Source organism: Hyperoodon ampullatus (assembly GCF_949752795.1).
Source record: "Hyperoodon ampullatus genome assembly, chromosome: 2".
NCBI lineage: Eukaryota > Metazoa > Chordata > Mammalia > Artiodactyla > Ziphiidae > Hyperoodon > Hyperoodon ampullatus.
This window is the reverse complement of record NC_136915.1, coordinates 109619298-109642118: the sequence shown is the minus strand read 5'-3', so window position 1 is coordinate 109642118 and position 22821 is coordinate 109619298. Positions and strand designations below refer to the sequence as shown.

The following is a 22821-nucleotide window of genomic DNA, read 5'->3' as shown; positions in this document are numbered from 1 at the left end:
AGTTAATAATATCCTGATGCATGCTTCTTATTGGTGCATTAAAGGAGTGTTCTGAACCGTCCTCTCATTCATTCCACTCCTTGCTCCTTTGCTCCTGAATCCTTAACCTCACTCTTTATTCTACCATTTAAACCCTGCCTCATTACTTCAGCTTAAAACATGTTTTACTTCACGAGTTTGGCTTTTTTCCTGACTCTATTTCTTTTTTTTTAATTTAAAGAAATTTTAAAAATTAAAGTATGGTTGATTTACAATGTTGTGTTAGTTTCTGCTGTACAGCAAAGTGATTCAGTTATATATATATATATGTATATATTCTTTCATTTATTTATTTATTTATTTGGTTGTGCCAGGTCTTAGTTGTGGCAGGCAGGCTCCTTAGTTGCGGCTCACAGGCTCTTTATTTGTGGCATGCAAACTCTTAGTTGTGGCATGCCTGTAGGATCTAGTTTCCTAACCAGGCACCGAACTCTGGCTCCCTGCATTGGGAGCGTGGTGTCTTAACCACTGAGCCACCAGGGAAGTCCCTATATATATATTCTTTTTTCATATTTTCCATTATGGTTTGTTATAGGATATTGAATATAGTTCCCTGTGCTATACAATAGGACCTTGTTGTGTATTCATTCTATATGTAATAGTTTGCATCTGCTAGTCCCAAACTCCCAATCCATCCCTCCCCCTTGGCAACCACAAGTCTGTTCTCTATGCCTGTGAGTCTGTTTCTGTGTCATAGATAAGTTCATTTGTGTCATATTTTAGCATCCACATATGAGTGATATCAAATGGTATTTGTCTTTTTCTTTATGACTTACTTCACTTAGTATGATAATCTCTAGGTCCATCCATGTAGCTACAAATGGCATTATTTCATTTTTTAAAAGATATATATACACACACACACACACATACATACACACACATACACACTACATCTTCTTTATCCATTCATCTGTAATGGACATTTAGGTTGTTTCCATGTCTGACTGTATTTCATTCTTTTATCCTTCATTTAGCTCCATACACCTGTATGCTAGACTGGTAGTATTCTTCTTCATCCAACCCCTTCCTGGGCACCTTTCTTTCTGTGTACTAGCCCTGTGGGGAATTTTTATTCCCCTGCATCTTATTTATCCTGGCTTCTTGATTAAGACTAGAAAGTTTCAGGGTATTGAGGTAATGGAGATAAGAGATGATATGAGGGTGGGGACAATGGGTATGGGGTATAAGGCCCACTTTCGTGGATCCCTGTCTATGCTTACTATGGTGTACTTTCTGCAGCTACTATCCAGTGGTGAAATGAATTCATGGCCTTTCCTCACATTCAGTATTTCTAGCCCACTCTCCCATTCTGTCTACTGTGTTCTGTTACAAAAGCCCTACCATTTAACCCACAAAATCATCTGTCCCTTGAAATTCTTTGGCTTCCATACATTTTTTCCCACAAATTCACCTCCTTCTTTTCTACCTGCTCCTCAATTTCTTTGACAACTATGGTAGACAACTTAACTTCTCTCTCCTCTTTCCCCTCAACCATGTTTTGCTCTCCTTTGCCTGATAAGTCTTCTTATATACATTCTCTGTGGACATCTTATTTTGTTCTCATGCCCTCAGCTATCACTCATATGTGGATGACTCCCAAATCTGAATCTCCTTCCCTGAACTCTCTCTGAGATTCCATTCCAGAGTTCCAGACTCTGCAATGGCTAGGGGGGGTCAGAACACAGGACTTCTTCCTAAGCTGGTACTAAAATGCACTTCCAGGTTTCTTTGTAGCCCCTTTTTTCCTTCTCTTGTTCTTTAAACTCTTCCTTGAACTGTTCCTCAGTTCATTTTGGTTCAGTTTTATATCATCTTGGCTTCCTTTGGCCTGTATTCAAACAAACAAACAAACTAACTAACAACTAAACTAACCCCAAATACCTGCCCCCTGCCATGTCATTTTATACCAAAAGCTCTCCCTCTCCTGCTTTGTTTTCATCTTCATAAAAATTCCTTTTCAGGGAATTCAAAGGAAACACTTGGCAAGGAAAAGACAGTCACTATTTTGTTTTCCTTTAAAGTACTTAACATGCCAAATACCAGATATTTACATTTTAAATGTAAGCCTATTTGAGGAGCTGTGTATCTCGGTATGGGAGGAGAGGTGGTGTGGAGTGGTTAGAAGTCTGTATCCTAAGGTCTCTAACTTGAGAAACTGGAAAAATAGCAAATAAAACACTCAGCTCTGGGAGAGGTTGTACTAAGTCACCCACTTCCTTCCCCAAATCATCTGGAATTTCTTTGGGTATTTATCCTGAGAAAGGTATAAGGGAATGGAAAGGACAGAATTTAACAAGAACTAAGAAAAACTAGACTCTCAAGACAAAATTTTAAAAAATCATTCTTACACCTCTTTTATATTCCACATTGACAGACTTTTAAAAGCACATTTAAACTACAGATTTCCATGGAAACCAACCAAAGGGATTTTAGAAAGGAGAGGCATTGCAGTACCATTTCTATACGTGTTGATGCCTGATTTTCGTTAGGCCAGCACTGTTTTCCCTCCAAGGTCTTAGTGTTTATTACAGCAACAATTACCTCTGTAACAATTCCTCCAGGGTAGTTTTATTTAAAGGTGCCTAACTTATACCTCACCCAACTGCTTTCAAAATCGTTCAGTCCTTCCTGCTGGAAGTTAAACTACCATCTTTATCCCTGCTCTGGTTCTGCACCAGAAGCCTATCTCCGGCAGGACAGTGCCACGAAGGAGTCCTTTTTATGTGATGTGCACGTTGCTGTACACTTTGGCTACAAAGCAGGAGCTGTGCTTTAAAACCGCCAAGAGCGGGTGGGTGCCGTGTGCTAAATTATCTGTCTCGCAACTTCCACACGTAAGAAGGATGCTTTCTTCCTTCCTTTAACACTAAAAACAGGCAAAACAAAAACAAAAAGAAACCCGACAGGCTTCAAAACCGTCCGATCATCTAGGGAAAGCGCGCCAATCACACAAAGAAAAGGAGGGGGGCTATTGGGATTCAAAATCATTTCCCCGGGACGAACACCTTCCTGGACCTATCGGAGTTAACTGCGCGCTTGGTCGTAGCCAATACGCACAGTGTTTCTGGCTCAGGTCCGCCCTAAAGACTGATAGACATTTATGTAACCCAGTGGAGTAGTGAGATGCTGAAGAATCAACCAATACATTCGGGAGGTGGGTGGAGTGTAGGCCAGGGGGTTGGCGGTGCCGTGTCATGGAGGCTCAGTCTCCGAGCAGCCATTGAAGGGGAAGGAACTGCGGGTGTGTGTATGTGTGTGCGTGTGAGTGCGCGCGCGAGTGTGTGGACAAGGAGGTGGGGGCAGCTGAGTTAGAGTCCCAACTCCTTGGACTCCATTTGCTATTCCCTTCTTTCTCCCCCACACCTATCTGGTAGTGGTGGTGGGCGTTTATATTTGCATTTCTTTTCATTCATTTCTAAATCTTTTAAAATTTTAGGGTTGGGGGTAGTGGGAAAGGCAGGAAAAGGTAAGGGAGGAGAGTAGTAGCAGAAGAGCAGGAGGAGGACATGGAGATGAAGAAGAGGATTAACCTGGAGTTAAGGGACAGAGCCCCGGAGGAGGTGAGATGACTCAGCCCCCTCCCCTTCCTCACCAGCCCTGTATTCGGAGGATCGGGTTTCTGGGGGTCCTGGTGGGTGTGTGGGGCGGGGTAATGAATTAACCCCCATCTGGGGGTAGGGCTGGGGGAAAATATTTAATTTTAACTTTTAAATCATTAAAATCTTTTACTTAAAATGGCGAAGGGTTTAAGTTTCTAGGGGCGTTTTTGTGTGTGCTTGGGGGCTTAGCCCCTTCTCCTCTCCTCGAGTCAGGCGTCCTGGCCTCGTGGAGGCGGGAAGCGGGGTGTTGGGGGCCGCTCGGCCGCTTCGCTCCTCACGTTCCAGCTCCTTGGGGCCGGCGGCGTGGGCGCGACCCCCCGGTCCCACTCGCCTCTGCCGCAGCCATCGTCGCCTGAGAAGTTAGTCCAACTTTTCTGCAGTGCTGCCAACTCTTTTTTTTGGGCTGGGGGGCGTCTCCGGCCTCGAGTCCCCTGGGCGTTGGACGACGTCGCGCCGGGCACGGGCTGGGGTCGCTCGCGGAGTCCGCGGTCGGCCCACTGCTGGCGGCGCCCACTCCCCCGGGAAGCGGCGCGCGCCGCCCGCCGCCAGGCGGAATCTGGGTCAGCGGCCCGTTCTTCGGCCGCGGGTAAGTTTTGGGACTTGTCGCAGTGACCGGAGGTGGGGAGAGGACACGAGGCTTTATCCCCTTCGTCCCCCCGAGGTGTAACGAAATTCGGCGTGTCGTATCGTGGTGGCTGCAACTCCAATTTTGATCCCTGGAGACGGTTTCACAAAACTCAACAAATGGGTCGTAGAAGTTTCGTGTTTTCAAGATGGGCTCGGCGAAACTAAATGATGCGCTCTCGCTGCTGTCGCCTTAGTTAAAGAGACGGGGTTGGGAGGGGCCACGTGAGGCGGGGTCGTGGTCAACTTTTCGGGGGTCGGGCGGGAGGCGTTTCCGCCTCCTTTTCGCGGGCGCCTCCTCGGCTTCACCCAGCTCTCCCCGCCCGGGGCGGAGGCGCTAGGGGAACGCGGGCTGGGAGGCGACCCCCTTTTTCCTTGGGGTGTCCCCGCCCCTTGTGGGGTTTCCCGTCGGTCGGAGCGGCAGGTCGCGAGAGCGGGGCCCACGGCCAACGAGGAACCTCGCATTTCTGGTCGCAGAGGAAAATGTCTATAGGGTCTTGCTGATTGAGGCCTCTGAAATAAACCCCAGAATTGCAATATAAGGGATATAATTTTTTTCCAGCAGGGGTGGAGGTGGTGCTTGTGCATACCAGCGTGGAGGATGAGTAGGGTCTGTTCGGTGGGCTGTGGCGGCGTGAAGGGTGGGAATCCAAGGTCTTTATGTACTTTTTAAAAAGTCTCTGTTTCGCTGAAATTGGTAGATAGCAGGGAGGAGGAAACAGTCACTACTATCATCCCACAAATAACTTGAAGTTTCCTAGGGCCTAGTCTTTAGGGGCTTAAGGAAAAAACAAACAAAATCAAAGTTAAAATGCTGTCTCAAAGAAGCACACATTTCGAATACTCTTTTATGTCTTGGGTTGAAAAAGTGGGTTTGCCCCTCCTTCCCCATTCTTATACCTATCCTATCCCTAGTAATTTCCTTGCCAGTTTTGGGGAGTGCCGGATGTTGCCTTTTTGCAGCCTCCCCTCCTTCCCCTGTGGTGTAATAACGGTCTCCTATTTGTATAGCCCTTTACAGTTTACAAAGCACTTTTCGTGTTTGTTGTTTCCTCCTTCCGACAGACTTGTAAGGTGGATGGTATTGTTGTAGAATCCAAATTAGCAAACGGAGTCTCAGGGCAGTGAAGTTACTTACTCAAGTGGAAGAACTGGTTTTCTGACACCAAACCTAGTGGCCCTCTCTCCTCCACTCAGCTAGATTAGGAGTCAGAAGACTTACAGTGGAGGCACAGCTCTGCCACATACTGTGACTGACCCTAGGCAGTCATTCTTACCCTCTGGGCCTTGGCTTCCTCCTCTCTAAACAGATTATGATGCCTTCTTTGCTTCCTGAAATAATTATGTCATGTTCAAATAGAGAAAGTAGCATTCCTTGTTGCTAATTTTTATTTCTCAAAATACCTCAAACATATTTTTGCATTGGGAATGGAGAGCCAGGGTTTCCTGCCTCCCTCTTAAGATTAAGTCCATTTAGGCCCACACCAGAAAGTTTTGTTACAACTCTGACCTAAGAGAGGATCCAGCACCCCCTTCCCAAGACTGGGGAGAAATCACAAAAATTCTACCAGGGTGGCAGGGAAAAATAACATTTTGTCAAGGATGTGTTGTTCTGGGTGATATTGTTTCACCTCGATATTAGAACAAATAACATATGAACGCTGGGCTGTCTCAGAAGGAGCTTTCTAACATTTCTTCGTGAAGGGTAACAAGGTATTTTTGAGTTTTGGTGACATTTATCAACCAAAATAAGGGGGTTTAAACTGAAAAAGTGAATAAAACAATTTCCTTTCTTCTCCCTGCTGTTTTAGGACTCACTTAAATCCTTTCTCAGTAGCCTTGGTATCCCCTCATGCATAAATATATGCCCTGATGTTGAGGGTCTTTTTCATGAGGGTCAGAAACAATTTTCACATGGGACCTTTTTCAAAGTCTTCTTTTTTATGCAATTAAAATTTTTTTATTAGTGATTTGAAGCAGGCATTGAACTTCTTAGTCCAAGTTTAAATTTAAAAAGTTAACTTATAATGATGACTTCAGACTGTACTTCAATTTGGGGGGAGAATGAAAAGGATCTATATGAAGGAATTGGTGGTTTCAATATTCACATTTCCAGAGTGTCAGGACCCAGGTCTTTTGCTAAACAGACTGCAAACTAAAGAATCATTCATATTCTCTCTTATAGGTGACAGAGTTGGTCCTTGATAATTGCCTCTGTGTCAATGGGGAAATTGAGGGCCTGAATGATACTTTTAAAAAACTAGAGTTTCTGAGTATGGCTAATGTGGAACTAAGTTCACTGGCCCGGCTGCCCAGCTTAAATAAACTTCGAAAGGTAAGCTGGCACTAGGCGTGAAAGCATCATGATTTTGATGCCGTGGGCTATTATGTATATTTTTTTCCCAAATGAAACAACCATTCTGCATTTTAATTAGAAGGTTCTAAGTTTCTAGAGGTAGGAAAACGGGTTTTGTAGGATTTTGAAATCAGCTGTCATATTACTTTTGGAAATTTAAATTGACTAATGAAATCGCTTTATGGCATGAATTTAACATCTACCAAATGTTTTTCTTTGAAACATAAAATCCAACTATTATACAACTGGAACCAAACCTGAGTTAGAAGTCTGTTATATAGAGATTCTAATATTTTATTTGGCAGTCATAGGTGGGATTTTGGAAATTAAAGACTGTGACAGTCCCTTGAAGCCAGAGAGAATGACAATTGTTTTCTTCTTTAAATTGATACATTTGAGAAATCTTTGATGTGTCCTAAGCCTTCACCATTCTTTGTTTTCTCCCCATGTTGAATATATAGTTGGAACTTAGTGACAATATAATTTCTGGAGGCTTGGAAGTCCTGGCAGAGAAATGTCCAAACCTTACCTACCTCAATTTGAGTGGAAACAAAATCAAAGATCTCAGTACAGTAGAAGCTCTGGTAAGTGGAAAGGTTTGTCTCTGGACTTGCTTTTTTTTGGTTGAATTTTTCTGAGATTTGCTTGAATTTTATCTTACTGACTTGTTTTATGTCACTCATTTGAAACTTCTGAATTTCTTATATGTTGTGATCTAGATGATACTGCTTTATTTTCCTTTGGAGTAAAACATTCAGATAAATTTTTTTAAAATAAATTTATTTACTTTACGATTTTATTTTATTTATTTTTTGGCTGCGTTGGGTCTTTGTTGCTGCGCGCGGGCTTTCTCTACTTGCGGAGAGCGGGGGCTACTCTTTTTTTTTTTTTTTTTAATTAAAAAAATTTTTTTTTTTTTGCGGTACGCGGGCCTCTCACTGTTGTGGCCTCTCCCGCTGCGGGGCACAGGCTCCGGACGCGCAGGCTCAGCGGCCATGGCTCACGGGCCCAGCCGCTCCGCGGCATGTGGGATCTTCCCTGGACTGGGGCACGAACCCGTATCCCCTGCATGGGCAGGTGGACTCTCAACCACTGCGCCACCAGGGAAGCCTGAGGGCTACTATTGGTTGCGGTGCGCGGGCTTCTCATTGCGGTGGTTTCTCTTGTTGCGGAGCACGGGCTCTAGGTGCGCGTGTTTCAGTAGTTTTGGGTCGCGGGCTCCAGAGCGCAGGCTCAGTAGTTGTGGCGCAGGGGCTTAGTTGCTCCGCGGCATGTGGGATCTTCCCAGATCAGGGCTCGAACCTGTGTCCCCTGCATTGGCAGGCGGATTCCTAACCACTGCGCCACCAGGGAAGCCCCAGATAAATTTTTAAATCAGTGAGAAATTTATTTTATCATCAAATTCAGGAGGTGAATATCTGGTTTTAAAATTTCCAGTATTTTCTTAAATTCTATTCCTTTTTCTTTTTTCTTGATTATTTTTATTTGCTTCTTTGTTTCCTGGTATGAGGGAAGGAAAAGGAGATGAAGTGAAACTCTGAAAATTGTTGCTCTGATTTTTAAAAAAAATGCTTGGGAGGAGGTTGAAATTGTTGAAAATAAGCTTGACTGTGGATTTAAACTAACCATGTTATTGTTGTTGCCTATTTAGGCACAGATTCAGTCAACAAAGTATACTGAGTGCATACTATGAGTAAGGCACTAAGCCAGGTGCTAGAGATACAGCAGTTACCAAAACAAAGTTCCTACTCCCGTGGAGTTTAGGTGCCAGGGCCTTATTAAGAGAATTAGCTGGGCTTGATATAATAACCCTTCCTTATAAAATTCTAAAAATCCAAAAATCATTCTCTTGATTTAAAGTTGTATACATGTTCTGGTTCATGAATTAAAAATAAATAACATGAGTTTTAAAATCTTGAATGTAATTTTTAACTTTTTACTTTCCCAGCAAAATCTTAAAAATTTGAAGAGTCTTGACTTGTTTAACTGTGAGATCACAAACCTGGAAGATTATAGAGAAAGTATTTTTGAACTGCTACAACAAATCACGTACTTAGATGGATTTGACCAGGAGGATAATGAAGCACCAGACTCAGAAGAAGAGGATGATGAAGGTAATCATTCTTAATACTCATAAATGTGTCACAGTTATAGCCTCCAGTCTAGCTGGCAAATTAGATTAGGCCTGGGTATTTAGGTGTGGGAAAAAAAAGACGTTAGTAAGACAAAAATTTAAAAACTCATAGTCCTAGTCCTGTATTCGTTCAGATTTCTGATAGCTTTGGGGAATTTAATGATTGTTATAATATTAAGCTCCATGAAATTTTATATTTGTGTAAACTTAACCACCACCCAGTAAAAGTGAAAAGTAAAACTTTTAAAATAGTACTAAAAAAAAAAAAGAACCATTCATCACATAATTATCCATACAAGTCACAATGTAGAAACAACCCAAGTGTCTATCAACTGACGAATAAACAAAATGTGATAAATCCATACAATGGAATATTATTCAGCCACAAAAATGATTGAAGTACTGATACATGCTACAGTGTGTGAACCTTGAAAACATTCTGCTAAGTGAAAGAAGCCATACTCAAGCCACATATTGTATGACACCATTTATATGAAATGCCCAGAAGAGGCAAATTCATAGAGACAGAAAGTAGATTAACGTTGTCAGGGCTGCGGGAGAGGAGGATGGTGAGTGACTGTTAATGGATATGTTATTTTTTTGGTGGGGGGGGGTGATGGAAATGCTCTAGAGAGTTGAATATACATTTCTGGATAAATGGGTGACTAATAGATCAGATGACAGAAAAGCTGTTGTCAGTAATGGGACACTGTTACTATTGGTTGAAAAGTTTTTCACATGTAAGAAGATATTTGATAGATAAACAGTGTTATAAAATGATGGAATGATGGACAGGCAGGTTTTGAAGTGTCCACGAAGTAAAATAAACTTTAGTCCATGTAATGTTTTGATGAAAAATCTATACGTTGGGAAAATTTTAATATTTAGACACCATATTTCTCAAACAGTAAATGGGATGTTATAAAAGAGAAATCTTAAAAAAAAAAAATCACCCTGAGATACTTTCTACCCATTGGCTTACGAGTTTGAGGGGCCAAGGCAAAAACATTTGCCTGGACATTTGCTTATCTTTTAATATATTTTTAAAGATGGAGGTGAAGATGATGAAGAGGAAGAGGAAGATGAAGCTGGTCCACCTGAAGGATATGAGGAAGAGGAAGAAGAAGAGGAGGACGAGGATGAGGATGAGGATGAAGATGAAGCAGGCTCAGAACTGGGAGAGGGAGAAGAGGAGGTGGGCCTCTCATACTTAATGAAAGAAGAAATTCAGGTGAATAGACCTTCTTATGTGCACTGAAAATTAACTGTTTAGGCATAGGGTTAAGTAATATAAAAAGTAAGTTGTGTAGAAATCTGAGAGTTGTTTCTAACTTGTGTGTGTGTGTCTGCCTATCTTTTTTCCCACTGCCCCTCAGTTCATATTACATCCAGATAATCATAAACCCTATGATTTTACCTCCTAGATAGCTTTCAAATCTGTTCTTCCCTCAGCAGCATGGGATAGTGGAAACATTTTACAAATGTTTCTGAGCCTCAGTTTCTGCATTTATAAAACTGAGATTATACCAACTTCATAGGGTCGTTAAGGATTTAACAAACTAATATGTGTAAAGTATCTAGTTGCTGGCACATTATAGGCACTCATGAAAACTTTCCTTTCCCCTAATTATTTCTTGCTTATGCTTTTCTAGTAGTTTTCTAAATGGTCTCTTTGAGAACAGCGTCACCACTTTGTTGTATCCTCCATAGTGCTTGCCTGTGTAGTCTGCATGCAAATGTGATCATATCACTAGCCTGCTTGAAACCCTTTAATGTTCCCCTGTTGCCACCAAGACATACAAGGCCCTTCATTATCTAGCCTCTGCTACCTTCTCTAGCTTCATCTCCCTCAATACCAAATTAAATCATCACACAAAGCTATTATTGCCTTTCTGTCTGTATACATGTTGTTTACTCTATCTGAAATGACTTTCTACCCATGCCTTCTAATGAACTTTACTTTCTTTTTTCTCAGGTAAACATTAATATACTAAAGCATGTAAAGTGGACTGATTTTATGTACAGCTCCATGAAATTTTATATATGTACATCCTTGTGTAACTACCACTCAAATCATGCTTCGTGATTCTTATCTTTAAACACTCAACTCTGGTGTTGCCTCATTATTGAAGCTTTCTGTAATTTTTAAGAGACAGTCACTCCTTCCTCTGTTACCTTTGAACCTTGATTAGGTGTCTGTTGCCTGTAGACTCTTCTGTAAAAACTTGTTTATTTGGCCACTTTCTACTAGATAGCTCCTTCAGGGGAGGGCTGTTCATTTTTCTATCTCAGCATCCAGTACATTGACTGGGACATAGTAGGTTCACAGGAAATCAGTTGACTTGAACAAATGATCTTTAGTCCCTGGGAGTTTAGATAAGTTATTTTCTCCTAATGTTAAATTATTGAGTTTTGTTTTCATAATTCATGATTTAAAGTAGTATTTATTATTAAAAATAACATCTCTTATTTAGACTAGAAATTGTATTTTTATTTGTTCTAATGACTTTTACATTAGTTAGATAGACAGTATCACTGATTAATGATGATTTTTCTCTGGTACCATTTTAAAAAAAATTTTAGGGCCTCCCTGGTGGCGCAGTGGTTGAGAGTCCGCCTGCCGATGCAGGGGATACGGGTTCGTGCCCCGGTCTGGGAGGATCCCATATGCCGCGGAGCGGCTGGGCCCGTGAGCCATGGCTGCTGAGCCTGCGCATCCGGAGCCTGTGCTCCGCAACGGGAGAGGCCACAACAGTGAGAGGCCCGCATACCACAAAAAAAAAAAAAAAAAAAAAAAAAAAAATTTTATTATTTATTTTATTTATTTATTTTTGGCAGCGTTGGGTCTTTGCTGCGTGCAGGCTTTCTCTAGTTGCAGTGAGCGGGGGCTGCTCTTCGTTGCCGTGCACGGGCTTCTCATTGCGGTGGCTTCTTGTGGAGCACGGGCTCTAGGCGTGTGGGCTTCAGTAGTTGTGGCACGTGGGCTCAGTAGTTGTGGCTCACAGGCTCTAGAGCACGTGGGCTCAGTAGTTGTGGCTCATGGGCTCTAGAGCACAGGCTCAGTAGTTGTGGCACACAGGCTTAGTTGCTCCACGGCATGTGGGATCTTCCCAGACCAGGGATTGAACCCGTGTCCCCTGCATTGGCAGGCGGATTCTCAACCACTGTGCCACCAGGGAAGCCCTCTGATACCATTTTAAATATGAAACTAGGGTAGAAAAAATGGGACTTAAACTTGTTTGGGGCTTTCATGAGTTAGCTTTACAATAATGAAGAACAGAACTTTTAAGTATTCAGGGAGAAAGGCAACCTATTCCGTTTACATCAGCATACAACTTGAATATTTTTCCCCTAAGTTTTAATTTACTTAGTAAAATAATGGACTTGTTATTTTGCAGTTTGACTTTGTTTTGTTTTGTTTTGTTTGTTTGTTTGGCTGTGCTGCACTGCTTGCGGGATCTTAGTTCCCTGACCGGGGATCAAACCCATGCCCCCTGCAGTGGAAGCATGGAGTCCTAACCACTGGACCACCAGGGAATTCCCTGCAATTGACTTTTTATTTTCTCTGTCAGTAATTCTTCTTTAAATAGTATTAAGTCATTTAAAAATGACCTTCAGCTAACTGCAAATGTTTATGTTTATCATTCTATTGAGTACTGGGAAATATTAACTAAAAATGATGTGGTGGAGTATAGAACAAACATCTCTAAGATAATACATACAACATTAAGTCAATGTGGTACCCAGGTAGCTGGGACCAGAAGTTTTCAATCATGATGAGATAATTTGGATGTTTTTTAAAATGAAGTCTTGTTTTTATTTTTTTAAATAAATTTATTTATTTTATTTTTATGTATTCTGGCTGCATTGGGTCTTTGTTGCTGCACGCCGGCTTTCTCTAGTTGCGGAGAGCAGAGGCTACTCTTCGTTGCGGAGCACAGGCTCTAGAGTGCAGGCTCAGTAGTTGGGGCACACGGGCTTAGTTGCTCCGCGGCACATGGGATCTTCCCGGACCAGGGCTCAAACCCGTGTCCCCTGAATTAGCAGGCGGATTCTTAACCACTGCGCCACCAGGGAAGCCCGAAGCCTTGTTTTTAGAAGCTAAGAGCCAAAGAAACTTCAGAGACTATAAGCTTTAAAAAAGAAATTAGAAGGAAATAGAAATGGTATTTGATTAGCTATGCTTTGTTTGAGTCTTATTTCTATTTCAGCTGCTCTTCAGAGGTAAGGAATTAATATGTATAAAGAGGGACTTATGTATGTGTAGTATACTTCATTAAAAATGGAGATGGGGGCTTTAGAAGAATTGGGAATTATTGTGTTCTTGCACTATCCATAGTACAAATGAGGAAACATTTTATTACCCACTAGTTAGGAACTAAGACCATAATCTTTACAGAGCAAGTCTCTGGTAATCTAATAGATGATATATTTTTTTAAAAAGGCATAAAAACATGAATTGATTAATCATGTTTTGTTTAAAACAAAATCCAGAGAAGTAATTTGCTTTTTAGACTTGGGCTTTTCTAAATTATCATGAATAAATGTGATTAGTATTTCAAGTGGCTTTTAAAAAATTATAAATATTTAAATACCCTCATTTATCATTCCTTGCAGATTTGAAATGTTTAAAATGTCCTTTCTTTCTCCTTCTTTTCCTCTCTCTTTCCCCACTCTTCCATCCCCTCTCTCCTCTACCCTTCTTCTCTTCCTTCCTTTTCTTCTTTAAATGTAAGCCCACACATTCTCCTGAGTTTTACTATAGTTCCTTAGTTTATTTGCTACCCCATCTATTGCGTACGCTCCTGGCAGCTTGGGTGTTCTGGTATGGAATGTTTTCGTGTTTGAATTAACTGTATAAGAATGATTTCTGATATAAGTGTCATGCAGTTTAGTTTCTCAGGGGCTTTAAGCTAAATGCTGGAAAAATAGGTTCTGTTTAATATTTCTAGAGACAAATAGAGCTGTGGATACTTTGAAAAGTGTGAGTTGTCCAAGTTTTTCCTAACTACCCAGCAGTTCTTAACATTTGCCATTTAAACTATTTTTAAAGAGGAGTAAACTATTTTGGGGTTGGAGGGGGGACCCTCCAATCAACCCCTAGCTTGATTCCATTTTTTCAAACACATATTAGAACTTAACCATTTGGAACACAACCAAGCACAAGGCGGTAACTGTAAAAGGTATACATAACAAAAGACATTTTCTTTGTAGAAGAGTATTCAAGCCATTATTCTAATCCTGTTTTCTCTTTTATATTCAGTTCTCTGGTAAGCTTGTTGATCTATTTTCTGAATCCATAGCAGATTAAAATTGAAATAGTAACTAACTGCAAAAGAGAAGGCATAAAAACTAGGGAAAGATATAACTCAAAGTAGAGGCCATGGGCCTCCCTGGTGGCGCAGTGGTTGAGAGTCCGCCTGCCAATGCAGGGAACACGGGTTCGTGCCCCGGTCTGGGAGGATCCCGCATGCCGCGGAGCGGCTGGGCCCATGGGCCGTGGCCACTGAGCCTGCGCGTCCGGAGCCTGTGCCCCGCAACGGGAGAGGCCACGGCGGTGAGAGGCCCGGGTACCGCAAAAAAAAGAAAGAAAAAGTAGAGGCCAGGGTCATTTTAAAAAGGAGAAAACCGTCTTATATATATTAATAGGCTTTGAGAGAATTGGCATATACTAATTAGTGTACTGCTCATGGTCACAATGGTGACTATGACAATTCAAGAAAAAGATATGTTAGGTTTAGCATAAAATGGTAGAAGTATGCAATGCACTTTAGAGATTTTATCCCAGTTGGCTAAAGTAAAAAAAAAATGGTTATGATGTTTCAAGGCTATGTTTAAATCTTAGCTATCCAGAACAACTCTTCCACAGGAATTTTAGATCAAGTTTTATTGTGATTTTTATTGACATTTGCTATTTTGATGTGTAGACTTTTAGATGTAGAAGGAACTTAGAGATCTTTCTAGATGAATACTTTCTTTCATTGATTGGAAAACTAAGGTTCAGAGAGATTAAGTGACTTATTCAACACATGTAGCTGTGTTCAGGCTAACATTCAGGTGATCCTTCCTCAGTCTATAAAACAGAAGACTGTGTCTTTGAAATAGTCAAAAGTTACTCTGTCCATTAGCCACCGGGCACATTTATTTATTTAGTTAAAGTAAAATAAAATTAAAATTCAGTTCCTCATTTGCACTGGCCACATTTCAAATGCTCAGGAGCCACCTGTGGCTAGTGCTTACTGTATTGGATAGCACAGATACAGAACATTTCCGTTGTTGCAGAAAGTTCTTTTGAACATTGCTGGTCTCAGACATAACTTGTTTTCATGAAGAAACTAGATTTAGTTGGGTTTTTAAAAAAGACCTCTGTAAGTGAGACAGAGGTTGTCAGTACACAGGATGACCATAGTTCTTGCTCCTGGTGGAATGTATTATTATCAAACAGTGAATAGCCCATGTCATGCCTTATTTATTCTCAAACTGAATTTTTTTTCTTTTAACTGAAGTATAGTTGATTTACAATGTTGTGTTAGTTTCTGGTATATAGCAAAGTGATTCAGTTATACATATATATGTATACATATACATATTCTTTTTCATATTCTTTTTCATTATGGTTTATTGTGGGATATTGAATATAGTTCCCTGTGCTATACAGTAAGACCTTGTTTATCTATTTTATATATAGTAGTTTGTATCTGCTAATCCCAACCTCCTAGTTTATCCCTCCCCCACCCCCTGTCCCCTTTGGTAACCGTAAGTTTGTTTTCTATGTCTGTGAGTCAATTTCTGTTTCGAAAATAAGTTGATTTGCATCATATTCAAACTGAATATTTGAATCTCAAGGATGAAGAAGATGATGATGACTATGTTGAAGAAGGGGAAGAAGAAGAAGAAGAGGGTGAGTTACATTAGCCATTCAAAAATCCTAAAAAGCTATTATTCATGGATTTTAAAGAATGAGTCTATTATTCAAATTATCACTGATCTCTTTGATGTTGGTAACATATAATAGAACTCCTTGAAAGGTGTAAAACCTTTTTTAAAGAGGAGTTTTCTCAGGGTATTCATTAATTCCATTTAAAAGAAAAAAACAGCTTGTAACATTTATTTTCTAAACAGGAATGAAGAGATAATGGAACCATAAGCTCAATTTATGATTTTCTTAGGGCCTTTCATTTTGGAGGGGGTGAAACCTTATTTATAAGAGAAGAACAGTTGAACTCCAGATAATGCCCATTTTAGATTTGCTCTCTGCTTCTTTTTACCTAGGCCTTTCAAGAAATTTAAAAATTCACTAACAATTCCAATGATGTCAAGCGCTTGGTTTCTTGATCTGTACTTCATGATTTGGCCACAAGGGTGCATAGCAAGCTGTCATTATTTATGGATTTCTAAGTCTATTAAGGCGCATAGCAAGCTGTCATTATTTATGGATTTCTAAGTCTATTAAGGCTGTTTCAATACTGAAATTGAAAGTAATGCAGAGGGGAAACTTAACCTATAATTTTCGTACACCATTAACTTTTCACTAAGATTCAAAATTCTGTAGCTTAACAAATATTCATTTGTTAAAATTAAGTATTTTACAGTTTTCCTTTTACTCTTTCAGAAGAAGAAGGTCTTCGAGGGGAAAAGAGGAAACGAGATGCTGAAGATGATGGAGAGGAAGAAGATGACTAGATCATTCTAAGACCAGATTCCCTAATGTTCCTGGGTGTGCAATAGAGTGATCACATCTTCTTTGTTTCTTCATGTACGATAGCTATCCCTACAGAAGATAATGTGTAACTTTTTATAGGAAAAGTGTGGTTTCACTATTTTTGCCTTACCATTCCAAATAAGATTAACTAGTCTGTTAATGATCATATTGTACGTAGAGACAAATTTTCATTGACCCCATTGTGAAATTCCCTAGCAATTTATTTAGAATCTTAATTTTTCTAATTAAAGCTCACTGTGTTAGTCATTTTTAGCATAATTAAAACATGATTGCTTTTACACAGGCATAATATGGTGCATTTCATTCATAGGGTTTTAAAATTATTTATAAATTAACTGAAATCACAGTTGGCTGGAATCTGGAATGAAAATAGTCTCTTGAATGATAAGTTGGTTATTTTTTTAGAGGCAACCCAGAGATCTTTAGTTTGAAGGCAGTGCAGTGACTTTTTTTTTTGGCTGAGGGTATTTGGGTGCTTTTTTGTCACATGAGTAGCTTGGAAAGTAGGAGCAGAATAGTAAAGGTTCTATTCAACAATATAGTTCATGGCTTTTGTGAAGGCTTCTAAAACCTTTTAAGCCAGGTGACTAAGAAGATTTTAGTTTTCAAGGAAAAATTGCTTATACTGAGTTCAGAGACATGTAGGAGAGCCCTTTCTTCTTCAAGTCGAAGATCATGACCTGCCAGCGGTTGTTATTTTGTTTTAAGTGTGCATTCTTTGTTTTCCTCTCAGTGATTCTTTTATGATCACCTTCCTTTCTTGTTTCACTCCCCTCTTCTCAAAAAAGAGTTGGGAAACTTATGGATACCCAAGATGACTTTGTCTTATACCTCAACCACCTTTTCAGACCTGTCTTAGCTTTAAACAAGCTAAGTGAAAGATACTGAGTATTTTCTGAAATACGAATATTATTATCAATACAGTTTTATGCAACAGACTCTGCTTACTGTAAATCTCTTTCTTGACAAGATGTACAGACTGTATTAGGAGGATGAAGAAAGAAAAGAAGCAGAGGAGGCTCTTGGAAGCAGCATGTGCGTTCCTCAAAAGTCAGAACAATTGCCTGTTGATAAATAATGAGACATTCAAATCAGATTAGCTTCCCAAATGATTTAGATACCACTCTGCAAAGTATTTCTAATTTTCCTGAGTAGAACCTTTAATTATTCTTTCTATAGTTTTAAAGCATTACCAGATATAGCATTTAATTGAAATATACTGGACAGTTGGAAAAATATTTGAAACTAAATCAATATTAAAATTAAGATTTGGTTTCAGATGGATGTCCATTAAAAACAGAAAAATATTTGGGGTAACTGTGTGTGTTTCCTTATACAGCTACTAAATATAATATTATGAGTAGGCAAGTACATCTCCTTTTTTTGTTGTGGAGGCTCCATGTTCAAGGCAATTGCTTTCTTAATATTGGCTATCTAAAAATTTTTTCCCCTTTGTTTTGAATATTTGTAAGTTTTTAAAAAGTCAGTATCAGCAAATTAATTGAAGTTACACTTTCGTACTGGGACACATTTAAATTATTGAATATAGTATTGCTTCTTTTTTGGTTTAAAATGTATGACTTGGGGTTTTCAAGTAAAAAATCATGAAGTTATTTGTGGATAAACTACAAAAGTTGCATAACTGACTGAAATAAAACTGTTGGGATAAGTTTGGTGGGGGGATTGGAATCTCCAAAAGGCTAACATTTTACTCCTTTTTAACAATTATAATGCCCTGTTTTAGTCCGTTAGGGTTCTCATTGCATAGTATGCCAGATTATAAAATACTTATTTTAAAAGTTAAATCTATATATTGACTTTCTTATCAATCATCTTATTGTGCAATCAAAATGAGAGTTCTTTGGTTTGAAAACAACACTTAGAGCCTCCAAAAAACTTTTTAAGACTTACTTAGCTCTGTGGGTGGTATTTTCATGCAAATAAGTAAGGGTGGGTTTTATATTTTGTAGAAGTTTTTGGTCCTATTTTAATGCTCTTTGTATGGCAGTATGTATATAGTGTGTTGAATTCCTCAAAATCCTCCTTAAAAACTTTGAAGTTAATACTTTTGTGCAACTGTGTTTTGAATAAAGCCATGACAGTGTTAAAAACAAACAAAAAAATGCAGTGCTCCTGATTATTCTTTTATTATTTCTGACTGTTCCGTGTTTTTTTTTCTGTGACTGCTGTAACTTAAAGTTTTTGAAACCGAATTGCTTCAAATAAATTGAAGATTTGTTGTTAATGATTAGTTTCACTGTATGACATTCATTTTTTGAACACCACCAGTGGGGGCTTTGAAGGTCTTTTTAGAAACAGAATCAGCTTGAAAGTTAACATTCAAACGCTTGGATGTGATATGAGCTACTACAATGTAATAGTTTAACTCATCAGCTTACTGACTTTCTTTCCAAAGAGCAGAAAAAATTGATTTTCCTTTTTGAGTTGCAAATTGAGCCAGTACTTTTTGTATTTTGATTTGAAGTAATAACTTATTACCTACAGTTGAAGTAACTATATCTATAGTTTAAACTAAAGTGATTATAAACCTCTTGTACACCAAATCGTTTTCTAAAATGAGTCCAAAGTCTCCATTAATACTGTATAATGTTTACCTTCAGAGTCCTTAGGTAATGTAAATATAAATAATTCTTGCATGTTAACCTTGAGTAAATCCAACCTGAATCAAACATTTTTTCTGCTCTCATTTTGGCTTTCCTGTGATAAGTGATTTTTAAAATGTTTAATTTGTAGACAACTCTGGAATCTGTTTTATAAAGTCAAGGCATAAGTGTAATGTTTTCATGATTGCTTTACAGTTTAATATCGAAAGGGTATTTTAATTATGGAATTCTGCTTCCTGACAGATGGAAAATATTGAAGTATATTTCAACTGCAGGAATTATTTATTGAAATTAGTATAGTATGGTATGTTTTGGTTTTATGGCTTAAAATATTCAAAGCCTTTCCCTTCTTGGTTAAAGAAGATGGTAGAAATACACTAAAAGTTTTTGGTGGCGGTGTTAGGTAAAGAAGCAATTCTGTGACAGATTGTGAAGGTAAAGAAGCAATTCTGTTGCAGATTGTGATTCGAAAATACTTTTAAGTATTGTTTATTCCTTGTTCCGTATTTTAAAGAGAGGCTTTGGAACACGTGACATTTATTCTCCCTGTTGCTGAAAATTTCCCCTCTGTTGTTCCTAGTACTGGATGCAATGATATTCTGCAGCTGTTGCTTAATAATAGCATTCTACGGGGCTTCCCTGGTGGCGCAGTGGTTGAGAGTCCGCCTGCCGATGCAGGGGACACGGGTTCGTGCCCCGGTCTGGGAGGATCCCACATGCCGTGGAGCGGTTGGGCCCGTGAGCCATGGCCGTTGAGCCTGCGCGTCCGGAGCCTGTGCTCCGCAACGGGAGAGGCCACAACAGTGAGAGGCCCACGTACAGCAAAAAAAAAAAAAAAAAAAAAAAATAGCATTCTACTACTGTATTCCTTTTTCATGTACTAATCAGCCTAAGATTTGAGAACCAGGCTTGGGTAATTTGGCCTGAGGCAGCTACTTGTGTTACTACTAGTCTAATGAAGAGCCCTAACTTGAAGGAGAACAGGTTCTACCACAAAATGGAAATTACAAAATGATTTCCAGGAGAATCTTTAAAGAGCCTTTATATATTGGTAAAATACTTTTATACAAATCTAGCCACTTTTTTGGGTGGTAAGACCCTGAAGCAGGGTTATCCCATGACAGCAGTTCTGCTTGAGTAGGAATCAGAAGCAAGTATGACTTTCAATTTTATGAATATTTACAAATAATTTAGATTTTTGTTGAGGCATCATTTGTACCTGGTTACTTATAAAATGGACACATCCACATTATTTGTCAATACTGACGCCACCAAATAGGCACACAACACGGGTGAAAACAACTCATTCTAGCTGTTCAAGAAGTGACTTTGTAAACAGTTCTCTATTTTCTCTGATTCTCCTATTAAATACTCAGACTGCACCATCTTGCAGATGAAGGCCATGACCTGTGCCCTCCACTTTAGTTGTAACTTTTCCTGGTTAGACTCACTCCACAGCTCCAGAATTAACTCACAGAGGCTATTGGGTTTCTCCACTGGAAGGCATTTTCTCCCACAGTCGTCTTCTCTTGGCACCAAGAAGCCAGTAGCAGTGTACTCAATGGAGCTCAATGTCATTTATATAGACAGCTGTGTCTGAGGAATACTGGGGTTGGTAGAAGAATCTATAAGTATCATGGAATGAACTGAAGTTGGAGCAACTGTATTTCTTAAGAACCAATGACAGCAGCAACAGAGGAAGCTAGTGTCTGCAAGGGAAGCAGCAATTACCACCACGCTGCAACTCTAGCAGAAAAGCCAGTGCAGGTTCAGAGCTTTTAGCTGTGCACCCCGCCCCCGTTTTCTGAGAATATTCTGAGTTATGAACAAACTCATTTCTGCAGTGTTGAGGATTTATTATTTGTAGGAAATGAGTGAACTCTTCCTGAACAGGATTCCAGGTGAGGGGTCTTATTTTTACCAAGCTATCCATATTGCGATATGTGGAGGGAAATTTCCTTTTTTTTATTGTTTCGACATATTTGGCATTTTATCCTTTTGCAGTACTGCTTGATTTCCCAATGCCAAGGTTCCTGGGCTGTAAAAGTCAGTTCATGATGGATCAGAACCCTAGAAATCAGCCCCATCTATCTTGCTTTTACTCCATGCCCTTCTCACTTCAAGGACGCCAGCTTTAAAACTGAGTTTCTCTAAAACCTGTTTCTCGTCATACTCCTCTGGGGCGAACCAACCACATCTTGCAGGTAATCTTATCCCAGTATCATTACTTCAGATTCTTGATAGCAGCCTCGAATAAACAGAGCGGGAGATTTTACTTAAATGCTTATATTGAAATAAAGTAGTCTTTTAGGGTATGTCTTTGAGGTTATCTGTGGTAGTCCTATGGTACACTTGCCTCTTTAAATTTTTACCTTAATTTCCCTAATCCTCTACCCCTGAGATATAAAGCAGTTTTTCTCTTCCTAGGGGATTGATTTTACAGAAAGGCGCCCTCCAGCGATTCTGGAGTCTCACGCAGTAGGAAGAGAACCTGAGCGTGCTGGGGAGAGAGCAACAGGACTTGAAATTACAGAAATACACTCTAGTTATAGAGAAAAATAAATAAAAAGCGCCAGTCACTTTAGAGTGTACCACTAATCTGATTCACGGAACACACGGCAGAAAGTTCTGACAAACTAAATTCTTAGATTCAAGAGCGGAGTCAAAAAGCCAGGAAATTACGGACGAACATGGGCCACCCGAATTGCTCTGCAAGGGCGCTTTCCGAAACGCCTCGGATTGGGCCAGAAATGCCGCAACCCGGTCACGTGTTTTCGCCCCGCCCTCCCCGCCTCTAGATAAACGAGGGCCGGGGAGCCCCCTCGTCTTTAGGTCAGCGAGTTGCGCATGCGTTAGCGAGTTGCTCCAAGTCGCGCCGGGAGCTTGGGCGCCAAGGGTCCCGCTGAGGTGTTCCCTCCTCTTCTTCCCCCTCCTCCTCTTCCTGAGTCCGCCAGCTAACGCGGACTGGAACTCTCCCGGAAGGTGGGGTCCTTACGACCTTCCTTTTCTTCATTCACGTTTTACAGCCCTCGCTTAACGGTTTACAGAGCTGTTTCCTTTCTAATTTTCAAATATTGCATGATTCTTAGTTCCACATTCACGAATATCATCCGATTTAACGACTATAAACTGAGATGTGTTATGTCTGTTTTCTAGATCTCTAAATGCGATTCGAGCTGAGGCCACTTTGTTTCTCCCTCTCCTTGTGCCTTCCTGCTTCAAGTTTGCACCTGAGTGACCTTCGTTTGGTGGTGAACTTTGCTTCTTGTCCCTAGGAGTTAGCCTGCTCTGCGGTTCCTATTCCCATTTTCCCTATCTTAAAGCCAGAATTTCTGGATTGATCTGAGCCATAATAGTTCAGTCAAGTCGGTACCTAAGGACGAATCAATTCTGGAAAATATTAGAGTAACCAACTAACTGGAGGGAAGTCACTAAAAAATGACGCTCAGCCCATATGTAAAATGATAAAGAGCTGTAACATATGTACGATCTTTTCTCTCTCCTAGAATGAAAGAACGGTTCTATTGGGGAAATTTTGTAAAGGTCAGTTTGCAGGCTTTTAGTTAAGGCAACTGAATTGTAGTTTGTTAGAAGTGCCTCAAATTATTGAAGAGAAGTTGTCATCAAATTATACTTTTTATTGGAATCGGTAAGTCACCTTTCAGAGACTATTTGATTCAGTTTGTCTTGTGCACCAGAAAGGTTTCTTGGGAGGTATG

The 22821-nt window shown here is 39.9% G+C and overlaps 1 protein-coding gene across 2 annotated transcripts; it reads left to right on the top strand.

Moving 5' to 3' along the window:
• The first annotated feature begins 3475 nt into the window (after nucleotides 1-3475).
• ANP32E (acidic nuclear phosphoprotein 32 family member E) lies at nucleotides 3476-16681 on the top strand. 2 transcript variants are annotated; one of them, XM_079725115.1, is made up of 7 exons: nucleotides 3534-3602; nucleotides 6451-6600; nucleotides 7083-7205; nucleotides 8570-8735; nucleotides 9805-9986; nucleotides 15602-15656; nucleotides 16368-16681. In XM_079725115.1, exons 1-7 carry the CDS (start codon nucleotides 3549-3551, stop codon nucleotides 16436-16438), a joined length of 801 nt encoding a protein of 266 aa, XP_079581241.1. In that variant the 5' UTR covers nucleotides 3534-3548; the 3' UTR covers nucleotides 16439-16681. The 2 variants fall into 2 exon arrangements, with proteins under 2 accessions (XP_079581240.1, XP_079581241.1); XM_079725114.1 differs by lacking the exon at nucleotides 6451-6600 and having other exon boundaries at nucleotides 3476-3602; nucleotides 16368-16677.
• Nucleotides 16682-22821: the final 6140 nt, after the last annotated feature.